Source organism: Mchenga conophoros, linkage group LG15 (assembly GCF_057382185.1).
Source record: "Mchenga conophoros isolate Kocher_MC1m ecotype Shallow Benthic linkage group LG15, M_conophoros_male_GT1.1, whole genome shotgun sequence".
Lineage (NCBI taxonomy): Eukaryota > Metazoa > Chordata > Actinopteri > Cichliformes > Cichlidae > Mchenga > Mchenga conophoros.
In genome coordinates, this window is record NC_140540.1 from 34743414 (window position 1) to 34755288 (window position 11875).

General features: G+C 35.4%; 1 protein-coding gene across 1 annotated transcript in view; it reads right to left on the bottom strand.

The window, feature by feature from the left end:
* The window catches only part of LOC146558749 (E3 ubiquitin-protein ligase rnf213-alpha-like), a 68849-nt gene that overhangs the window by 50154 nt on the left and 6820 nt on the right, over positions 1–11875 (bottom strand). Inside the window, exons 5-20 of the mRNA XM_085246754.1 lie at positions 11154–11447; positions 10668–10819; positions 10438–10581; positions 10038–10237; positions 7524–7789; positions 7147–7403; positions 6608–6799; positions 6324–6519; positions 5439–5494; positions 5155–5314; positions 4838–4972; positions 2329–2427; positions 2125–2247; positions 1785–1971; positions 1299–1472; positions 467–619 (exon numbers count right to left, since the gene is read on the bottom strand). Of these exons, the coding sequence (XP_085102880.1) occupies positions 467–619; positions 1299–1472; positions 1785–1971; positions 2125–2247; positions 2329–2427; positions 4838–4972; positions 5155–5314; positions 5439–5494; positions 6324–6519; positions 6608–6799; positions 7147–7403; positions 7524–7789; positions 10038–10237; positions 10438–10581; positions 10668–10819; positions 11154–11447 (2788 nt within the window). The remainder of the gene's footprint in view (positions 1–466; positions 620–1298; positions 1473–1784; positions 1972–2124; positions 2248–2328; positions 2428–4837; positions 4973–5154; positions 5315–5438; positions 5495–6323; positions 6520–6607; positions 6800–7146; positions 7404–7523; positions 7790–10037; positions 10238–10437; positions 10582–10667; positions 10820–11153; positions 11448–11875) is intronic.

Sequence of the window (11875 nt, forward strand, 5' to 3'; positions counted from 1 at the left end):
AAATATAATAGTAAAAATTAAGTTCTGAAAATGCTGGGACCTTTTCACCAACTGCAAATCGTCGGAGCATCATGAAAAAAAAGCTACAGCAAAGAAGACTGCTGAGCAGTTAGAATACTATGTAAGACAAAAATTTAATAACATTCCTCTCCCAAAAGTCCAGCCGCTGGTCTTCTCAGTTCCCAGACATTTACAGACTGTTGTTAAAAGAAGACCAGATGGTGCACAATTTCCAAAATCTTTGAGATGTGTTGCTGCCATCAAATTAAAAATAAGCTAATATTTTTTCCTAATATTGTACACTTTCTCAGTGTAAACATTTGATATGTTTTATATCTACTGTAAACAAAATATAGGTTTTATTAGAGTTGCATTTTGTTTTTATTTACATTTTACAGGGCATCTCAACATTTTTGGAATTTAGTTTGCAAGCTTCTTTTTTTCTCAGTTTGCTAGCACCACCCACCTTTCACATGCTCTGGAACGTCCTGGCACATTTGCAGAAGACTTTTGACCCGCTCCTTTTCAGTATTCACTGCCGCTGCTTCTTCTTCTCTCAGTCTTAGTAATGTTTTCATGTTTTGCTCATCTTTGCAGCGACCATCATCACATAGACCATCTGGAGAAGTATAAACACTTTGATGACCAGAAATATAGATAAATAAGGTAATGTTCCATAATACATAACACCCACTAAAATTTTGTTATCATGTTACTTGTACATTTCCTACCACACACACACACACACACACACACACACACACACACACACACACACACACACACACACACACACACACACACACACACCTCTTTTTATTTCTGGGTTGTGAATTAAACAGATTAGAAACCATTTATTCAGTAAATATGCAAATATCTTTGTTTACCTAGATTTTATCAAATAGACCATTCAAACTTCTGCTGATTTTATAGAACATTGGCTGTTATTAATTTGTTCGTGGTACTGGGAGCAATAACACGCTTTACATTTTATGTGAAACTGCAATGTAACTGTAGAGAGTTTATTCATGTAACATCATTTTTAAAATTGCAAATTGTGTTACTAAATTCAAATGTCTAGATAACTTTCATTTCATACTTTGGGATGTGTTGTAGAAGGTGAAATAATAATAATAATAATAATAGAACAAATCAAACACAAAACAAAAAAAACCCTTCAGAGGAAAAGAGTAGTGCACAGAAACAATCTGAAGTAATGGGAAGTAGACAAAAGAGTGAAGAAAAGAAAGAGGAATGCTAAGCAGAACTGGCAGAAGTAGATAGATATTCGTATTCACCTGTCTTCAGCAAATCAAGAAATTCACGTTTTCTCTGGAAAATGTGAAGTAGAGCTTTAAACTGAATGTCTCCATTGAGGAACTTTTCTGATACAGATTTGAATGCTGAAGCCCCCAAAGCTATCATGGTTTGTGCTTCATCTGAAAATGATTCAACCAATCCCTCTCTAGCACCTGGAAAACAAGAGTACAAAAACCCAAACACATTTTACTGACTTTTTAGATAAAATAAAATGAAAGTCTGTTTATGGCTTTCTACATTTATTTTCTAAAATTTGTTAAATAGATATACTACACAAATAACACATCCAGCCTTACAAACCCACAGCCTGGCATTTACGTTCACATATTTATGTAAAATATAATATAAACATGAAATGGGCACTACACAGAAATGTGCAATTAATATTATGCTAGAGAGTAACAATAATCTAGACATTAATAAAGAGTAGTAGTACATTTTTTTTTTTCAATTTTAAAGTTTACCTGCCAATTGGAAGATAGTTTTGGCCATGGGCCAGTTCATAAGATACTCAAATATTGAGCCTTCGCCTTGAATGTACTCTCCATTGACTTTGGGCCATGACTCCACCACAACAACAGACATAAGCTTCAGAAACTTTGTGATATTATGTCTTTTCAAAAGATTCAACACCCCTTCACCAGATTTATCCTAAGCAGAAAACAGGGAATAGGTTAATGTGTGTGTGTGTTAATATTAATTTATAACTTTTTCTATTACCCCCCCCCCTCTCAATTTCCATTGAATGTACAATAATATCATGTGAAATTAATAAGCATTTTTCATAATTTTTTGAAATCATACCTGGCAAATACGTGCAACTGCCTCCAGTGCACATTTCTCCATTGTGCTGCATAATGATGGACATGTGTTGCTCGCCTTTTCCATTGTGGTACAGTATATTCCAATTTGATTTACATGATTTTCCTAGCACACATGCACATATCATCAATATGTTTTTCAGGTGCACATGCAATGATGATAACTCAAATAAAAATTAATTCTTACATATTTCAGTTTGCCTTCAAAATCCTTCATGAATGTACTTCTCCATTTTTTAGTGTGTTCCTCACGACTAAAAGATACTTTCAGGATATTGCTCCATACCTACAAAAAAGATGTGCATTTTAATAGATTATTGCAGTGTCCACTAATAGGCATGTTAACTTGTACTTGATAAAAACTCTGAAATTACAGTCCAGGAAACAAAGGACTTAAACTGCTCAAATTTCACAGAAGATTGTCTGATACCACCGCCAATTGCAGTGGCATTAGACTTAGATGCTTGACAGTAACAAGTGGTCCTACTGTTTTTTTTTTTTACTGTATTTACTGTTTGTTTATTGTTTGTTTGTTGCTATATTTAAAATGATAAATGACTTGAAATGATTCTGAAAAAGGAGAGGCAGACAGCTGGGAGTTTGTTTTTCACTTGTAGCATGAAGAAAAAAACTAACTAGGACAGCTATCTTAAAAAGAGAAGTGACGCATTATTATTCCAGATAGCTGCAATTGTGACGTATTTAGCCTAGAGTACTTAGTGAACTGAAGTGGGCAGATATCAAAAGAACTCCTGTAGGTAAAATTTTTTTTCATGAAATTGGTTTGATTTTAGTTCTCTTTTTTCAAAAACGAATTCATAGTTGTAGTTATGTCAGGCTCTTTTTATATGTGTAAAACAATGGCTTAGAGCAGACTGCAGGCCTAAATAAGGATCAAGTCCAAACTTGATCCGTACTTTAATGCACCTATCACACATGCTATTCTTGTAGAAAAAAAAAATTGTATTAATGCGCTTTACTTCACAGAAAATAAATGTGGTACACATTTAATTAAAAACAAAAATGAAGCAAAACAAAAGCAATTAAAAGTAAAATGAGACTATTGTTCACTTGCTTTGGTCCCCAACTATGAAAATGTTTTGAGATGGGCAAAGATGAGGCCACAAGGTACATATAAACTACCGGTCATATGTTTCAACACATCTTCTCCTCTAATCCCCAAAAGTTCATTCTGTTCATCTGGACGTAGTGTTTTCAGTGGGAGAAATGTTTCATCACTCATCATTAATATCCAGAGAATTTGCATATTAATGATCAAGCAACTGACCTCCCATCCCATTTTTCTTTCAGTGGTGCAGGTTTCAGTCATTATGCAAATGTACTGTTTATAAGACTGGGGAAACCTGCAGTCAGCTGAGACTGAAGAAGTCACTTGGATGAGTGACGAAACGTTTCTCCCACTGAAAACGTCCAGATGAATAAAATTAACTTTTGGGGATTTACTTACCTGGATGATTGAGCATGAATAAAGACCTTCTCCTTTTATGTTTTTTCTTGATTTTCATGACTATTTACATTGTAGATTCTTACTGAAGGCAACAAGACTATGAATGGACACATGTGGAATTATGCAGTAAACAAAAAATTGTGAAATAACTCAAAACATGTTTAATATTTTAGGTTTTTCAAAATAGCCATCCTTTGCTTTGATTACTGCTTTGCACACTCTTAGCATTCTCTCTCTGAGCTTCATGAGGTCGTCAACTGAAATGGTTTTCCGACAGTCTTGAAGGAATTCCCAGAGTTCCTGAGCACTTGTTTTGCCTTCACTCTGTGGTCCATCTTATCCCAAATCATCTCCACTGGGTTTAGGTCAGGTGACTGTGGAGGCCAGACCATGGTGCAGCACTCCATCACTCTCCTTCTTGCTCAAATAGCCCTTACACGGCCTAGAGGTGTGTTTGGGGTCATTGTCCTGTTGAAAAATAAATGATGGTCCAAACCGGATGGGATGGAGGATGCTGTGGTAGCCATGTGTGGTCCTCATGCCAGCCAGTTCCATTGTTGATGGTTTTTGCGACTGCACTTGGGGACACATTCAAAGTGTGAGCAATTATCCAGACTGACTGACCTTCACTTCTTAAGGTAATGATGGACTGTCATTTCTCTTTACTTAGCTGGTTGGTTCTTGCCATAATATGAATTCTAACAGTTGTCAAATAGGGCTGTCAGCTGTGTACCAACCTGACTTCTGCACAACACAACTGATGGTCCCAACCCCATTAAGAAGGCAAGAAATTCCACAAATGAACCCTGACTTGGCACACCTTTGAAGTGAAAACATTTCAGGACTACATCATGAAGCTCACTGAGAGAAGGCAGAGGGTTTGCAGTGCTGTCAACAAAGCAAACGGTGGCTACTCAGAGGAATCTAAAATATAAAACATATTTAGATTTATTTATCTTTTTCTTTCTTTGCTACATAATTCCATATATCTTGCTTCATATATTTGATGTCTTCAGTTTGTATCTACATTGTAGAAAGTAGTAAAAATTAAGACAAACCATTAAATGAGAAGGTGTGTCCAAACCTTTGACTGTTAGTGTACATTGATGTCCTCTTTTTTTGTTTTGTAAGATGAGCTATATCTAAGTGGCTAATGTGCTGATGATCAAAGTGAATTATTTATATGACACCATAACAGAGAACAAGAGCTTACTTAATTTCTACTTACCTTTATTTCATTGGGTACAGAAAAGTGCAAATGATTCCATTCATTGAGCAGTTTATTACTGAAGGTATTTCTTCGCCACTTCCTCATTGTTTCTAATGTCTCCCAAAATGACTCTTCCTGAATTTGCTCTCTTGTCTGTAACATTTGTAAATTTCTTTATGAAATAAAATAAACTAAACACTGTCAATGTGAAATCAACATTTACATTTAAGCATTAAAATTTATGTTGTTTTTTTTAAATTTTGAGGTTTAGCTAAAAGAAACATAAAGACATTTTGCTCATATGGTAGTCCAACCGACTAACAAGCAGCTCTGACCTGGGAATCATTGTGGCCGTAGACCTTGGCTATCAGACAGACTAGTTCAAGGAAGTGGAGAGGAAGGTCAGAGTCATTTGGATCTTTTGTGAAATTGCAGACAGAGCCAAGAAGCATTACTGCAGTTTTCAGGCAACACTCTCCATTCTTGTCATCGAAACTAGAAGAAAACATTACATTATTGTTTGAGGAAAGACTGCCATCAGCACTGACACTAAAAATCAATATTGATCCTTCTTCACAGATACTGGGCTATAATGACAAACAGAGGCTTTTTATTGTACCTGTTATTTTGGTGACTTTCTCTTTTGATGACATGGGATATCAAATTTATCAGAACCTGTAATCAGAATCATAGTAGATATTTATTGAATATGAAGAGACATAGCTGTTGAAGGCAACAACACACATGCCACTGGACATAAAATCTAGAGTAGCCTTTCAGCATTTTATAAATCAGTGTGGTCTAGGAGAGACTTCAGCTCCTGCTCCTATTCTGAAATTTGTTTTTAGGCTTAGGCTAAAATATCATGTGACAAGGGACTTTAGCCAATCACAGGCCTTTGCATATCAGATCAGTTGAGTGCTATAAACAAAATTGACCAAAACGAAACTGCATAATAAAACATTCCTTGGCAGAGGAGGATTATAACCCTGTATTAAATCAAAAGTCAGTGTTGACTTTTATTTTTAAACTTTTGGGGTTGCTACTTGTGGTTACTATTATTTTGATTAATTTTATTTTTAATTATTTATTTTATTTATATATCTTATCTGGCTTGGGGCAGTTTTGAACACAACACTCAGTCTCTTGTCACATAGCAGACATAAACCCCCTCACAAAAATGAGAAAAAAAGTTTTTCTTATTAAAAACAGCGACAATCAAAATAATAATTAATAATATTAACTAATTATAAAATTAATTAGTTTAAAATTAATTAGTTAATAATAATTAATTAAACAGTATTATTAATTAATAATTTATTTCTATAGAACTGAGGGAAGTTCCATATTTATTTGACAACTTAATTTTATATACCTAAGCATTACTTAGTTATATAATGTTAAATATAAGTAAAACTTGTTATTAATATTAATTTTAATTTTCACTTTGCTATTTAAAACTCTGTTTTTATTAAAACAAAATAACTGTTTTAAGAATAAATACCTTGTACATGGATTGAGTTATGCCAGATCTGATGCTGAACTGCAAATAATGAAGAATGTCTAGTAGTTCAACTCTCACTGGACTGGACATGAAGCTCATTAGGTCATCCACCCGTATGAGACACATCCAAGAGTGCACAAGAAGACGATCAATGGCTGCCAGGTATGCATGTTCTTTCATGATCTCAATCCGATTTCTAGTTAAAGGGGTTAGGGTCAGGGCAGATAAATGGGACCAGACAAATTTAATTACATTTAATGTCTTTATGGGGGATAAGCACTTACTGTGCGTAGCTGGGTCCTTTGATTCCCCTCAAGCCTCTCCAAGATTCAGATTGTGGATTCAAGACTGGGGTAACTGGCTCAAATGGTTTGCTTTCTCCTCTCAGTAGATGAATCAGAGGGATGACCAAGACCCACTTCTCAATATGGTGTGTTATAGCAGTGTGGCAAAGGTTCTCCAGCGCATCTGCAACTCTGTATAAGTCGAGAGATAAGCAAACATACAAGACCAGCAAAAAATTCACATAACACAGGACAGGAGACATTCATTTTTCCAGATAATTTAGCAGGAGCACTACACTGGAAAACCCAGATTGTTTGTTGCACCAAAGTCAAATCAGGTTGATCAGATTATAGGTGACTGGATTCCAAAGTGATGATAAATTGCAGTGTTGTAACTATTGTATGTAAACAAACACAATTTATAATGTTTTAGTAAATTTTAACTTAAAACTGGGTTGTTCTTGTCCCCATATTATCTTTGTAAAAACACAATCATTGTCACAATGTTTATGCTTAAAAATAAACCACATACTAATTACCTTTTTTTATCTGTCAAAGGATTTGCAAAGTTTTCCCAGAAAATGGCAAACTGGCCCTGCGCCAATTCAGGCAGGCAAAGAAGACTGCATAGAATGGAAAGTTTATCTCTCATGCTGTCCTTCAGATGCATGTTGCAGACCAGCAAACCAATAATCCCTGCATGGAGATTTGGTAGCAAGGATTGTACTGTTTCACTTTTCTTTCTGGCCCTAAGACCAATAATTTCCTCTAGAAACCTTTTTAGTAGGTTTTTAATCTGGAAAAGGCAAAGGGTGAATATCAGAAAACATTGGAACATTGGAAACATTCAGTACTTTATCTTATACTGTTGGATTATGGATGTAATATGTTGAAACATAAAACACTTGTTACTTACCTGTTCTGAACCATATGGTAATCTCCACCGTTTTTCCATACCATCATGAAGTAGAGGATAAGTGTATGTATGAATGAACTGTTGCAGCAGGAGAAAGAAGTTTTCTACATTTTGTTCATTCCAGGTTGTGAGAAGATCAAAGATTATTTTTAACATCTCCCAGCCAGCTTGATCTCTCCCTTCCATCACAGTTTTTTTTGCAGTATTCCAGTACCAGGCAGTGTTTAATTTGGGATGGATCATATCATCATATTGATGCCATTCACCTTTGAAGCACAAAATACATCAAGTTTGGTAATGGTTACATTTATTATTCAGTTGGTCCATTCATACTATTGTTTTGGCCAATACCGGGTGCATTTAATGATGATTGATTCTGACTTATTATGTACTGAACATCTTGCTTTAAAGCTTGATCCTCTACACTTTTGGGGGAATATAAGATTAGAACATTTAGGCTTGTGCATATTGAATTTTCATTACCATAGAACTTAATATAGTTTCTATAGTTTCTACTCCCTAGGTTTCTTTTATTGTGCCTCCCCTTTATTCCGTGTTTTATGTTTAGTCTTTCTTGTCTCTATGTTCGTGCATCCCCTGTGTCCAGACCATCCCTTTGTCTCCCCAGTCGGTCCTGTCTCGTTGTCTCAGTGTTTCCTCTGCCTGTTGTTATGTTGTTCCATGTGCTGTGTGTTCCTTTGTATTTTCCAGGTCCTAGCTTCTAGTTCCCAGGTTTCTAGTTTGTTTTGGTCTTAGTTTTTAGTTTTAGGGCTATGTTTTCTTATTTCTGGTATTTGAGTTTTGTCACAGCATAATAAAGCTGCCTCTTTTAGTTTACCCCTTTTTGTTCATGAGTCCTACGTTTGAGTCCTCTTCCTGCCTGAAGGGCTGTGCGATATGACCAAAGTCTCATATCCCAATATAAGACATCTATTGTCCCGAATAACGAAATATATCACAAAATAGTACATTTTATCTTATTCTGTGAATCTTCGCAACTCGATTTGTGTGAAGTGTTTTCAGCGGGGCTTCGTGTACCTGGAGTTGAGTATTTTGACCCATGCATGAAACTATATAGTTTTAGATATAAGTTGTATGGGCCGCCATTTTCTTTGTCAATATTTATTACATGGCATGCTGCGGAGAAATGCCTGTTCTAACGTTTGAGTCTAAGGTTTATTTTGAGTATTAGTTAGTATTTATAGAGTTAGTATTTATTAGTATTTATTTTGACAGCTCTTTTTTGCTTGTCATCCGTAAACTCTCTCGATACTCTTTCATGTGATTCTTGTATAGGTGGTAGCAAATTTTTTTTGCCGTAAACAGTGTATTTTGCGACACCACGAAACAAACGATAGCGTATAATATGAAAAGATGTTTTAATTTCTTCATCCTATATATTTTGTCATATTGCACAGCCCTACTGCCTGCCACAAGTTACATGACAGGTTTAGATCTAAGGTTATAGCGAGAATAAGCCACAGCCCTACATGATAAAATCAGTCCTAACCTGATTTTCAGTCACTGATTGAATCAAGTTAGATCTGGTGGTCTATGACAATGTAAAACATATTACACTTATTTTCAGATCTTTTTGTGGTTGTCATTTTTTTTGTTTCCTGTTGCTATCAGAAAGGTTGGGTCTCTGGCTTTTGATTTGAGGATGTACATTTTCTGCTATAACTGTGGTGCAGTGATACCAATGAAGTCACTGTGGTGAGATGGTTTTGTGAATGAAAAATGAATGAATGAATAAAAGCTCACTGACATTATTTTTGCTCCTGTTGCTGCTTAAAAATAGGGAGTACGCGGTAAAGTAGGTCATCTACTAAAATTAGTGGTTCAGTCCCTGGCTTCTCCCACAGTGTGCATGCCTAAATATCCTTGGGCAAGACACTGAACCCCAAGTTGCTCCCCGAAGTGTTCATCAGAGTGTAAATATGTGTGAATGTTAGACAGAAAGCATTTAAATTTAGAAAAACGGTGCCTGTATGAATGGGTGTCAATGGGTGAATGAGGCATGTAGATAAAGCGCTTTCAGTGCTAAAATTCACCAAATTCTCAATCTAATGAATATCTTACATATAGTTAGCAAACTATCAAGGAAGACTTTACTGAGGAGAGAATATGTGAAAATTGTGGTTCTAGTGTCAACAACTGACTGCAGAGGAGGGTTCGTTACAATAAAACCATACTCTCACAGACAGTAAAAATAGTATAAACATCTCTCCAGTGAAAATGTCTGCTGTTTGACTAAGTAGACCAAAGGTTGCCTCCTTCCTTACTTGGAGATTAGCAGTTGATGGAGGTGAAAAAGGGTTTGCTCTCTTGTGGATGTGACATCATCAAAGCAGACTGTTTTCTTAGTATAGGTCTAAAAATTGGGCATACATTAAAGCCCACTATTGAATCATTGTTTTTCTCAGGTTTTTTTTTTTTTTTTAGCATTTATTAAATACCGTAATTAAATCTAATATTTGCAAAATCTATATCAATAATATGAATTTAGAATACCTTCTCTTGTTAAAAGCCCTTGTTGGATCGACAGGCATCTGTTGATGTAGTCATTTTTCTCTTCCTGGTAGATGGCCTCATAAATGAACTCCTTTTTATTGTGCTTGTAAACTGCATATTTGTAGGGTATACGCTCATGAAGTTTTTCCTTGGGAATTTTAACATGTCTTTCAGCAAGATAGCTCTTATCTCCAAGAGACCTATTAAACAGAAAGTTATTGTTAGAGATGGGACATACAGATGACAAACAATCTAATAATGCGATAGAAGCTAATATAATTTCTATACTGGCAAAAATAGGAATATTTAATCACATCTAAATTCAGTCTCACTGATTTTCCGTGGAGAATAAAAAAAAACATTGTTTTTTGAACAAACAAATAACAACAATAAGTTATACCTGGGGAACATTGCGAACGAACCATCCCAGCTTCCTAACAGTGCAGCAGATTTTAACACAACAACGTCTTTCTCTGGATCCCAGTGAAAGTCTTTAGAAACGACAACGTGAAAATACACAGATATTCCTTCACTGACTGATGAACTGGAATAACAGGAAAGAGGCAAATAAATAATTTGATGGTTAAAAATATGAACTCAAATATGTATATTCTACATCCTGTTACTTACGTTTGTGGTCTCTGATGGCCCACTTGGACATCACTATGATGGGGAGGGCAGGGTGAAGTTGGTGGCCTAGAGCCAACTACATCTCTCTTGCCTCGTTGCTGTTCTTTTGCCAGATGTGCACCTGTGTCCTTATTTGAGTTAGTGGAAGTAGCCTTATAAATGTAAAAAAAATGTAAAAAAAACCAAACAAACCAGTTTTATTTCTTATTTTATATACTGTATGAGTAGAAGAAAATAAAACTTAAGTCCTACAAGAGTCTGATTGGTAGTCAGAAAAATATGTTTAATGTAGAGCGACAATATGTCAATTTTCACCTTCTACTTATGAAAATGGATATTAATTAATGTTAGTAAATTGGTTTCAGATCGGAAAAAAACATTTCAGAAATGTTACATTTTAAAAATCTTTTCCCTCATGTTTTAATTTTGCGGTTTTGTATTAAACTCAGTTTGTCAGTTAAAACTCTGTATTTGTCTTCATAATACCTCAGTGTTTTTGGTGGTGTCCTTTGTTACCGGCGTTGTGGAAACAGATAGGTTTGTTTCAGGTGTTGCCTTACTGCGTAATTCAGAGTCACTTTCAACAGTCACAGCAAGATGTCCCTCTTTCTTATTACAAGACTCTATACCTTGAGGAAGAGTAGCTAATTTACTTTCCAGCTGTGTCTGCAGAAGGGATGTGGATCTGCTTCCATTTTCTGCTACAACTTGGGTTGCAATGTTGTCTGGTGTTGTAGAATGCTCTCTGTCTGGCTGTGATTCAGCAGCAGCCAATTGTACCTAAAGAATAGCTACAGAGTTAGTTCACCAAATACCTATTAAAATTTTTAAGTATTTATTGAGATAGGGTTTCTCTGGAAGCAGAGCCTACACTGTTTTTGTAATTAATCCTAATAACATGTTATCTCTAATACACACAGAGTTGTGCCACTTTTTAGTTCAAACATGATGTTTGTCTTTGCAAACTCATAACTAAAGGGAACCAGTAAGTTAGTCCACTGTCTGAACAAGACAAACAGGACATTATGGAAGATGAACTTAAAGGTCTGGATAAACCGGTTCTTCTATCTTTGAGACTTTGTTTTTTACTGCAGTTGAAGTTTAGTGTAAAACAAGCAGACAAAACAATGTTTTACTTCCAGAAAGAACAATCTATGGTTTCCTGTTTAACTATTGCTGGATAAATATATTCCTTAATATATGTTTCT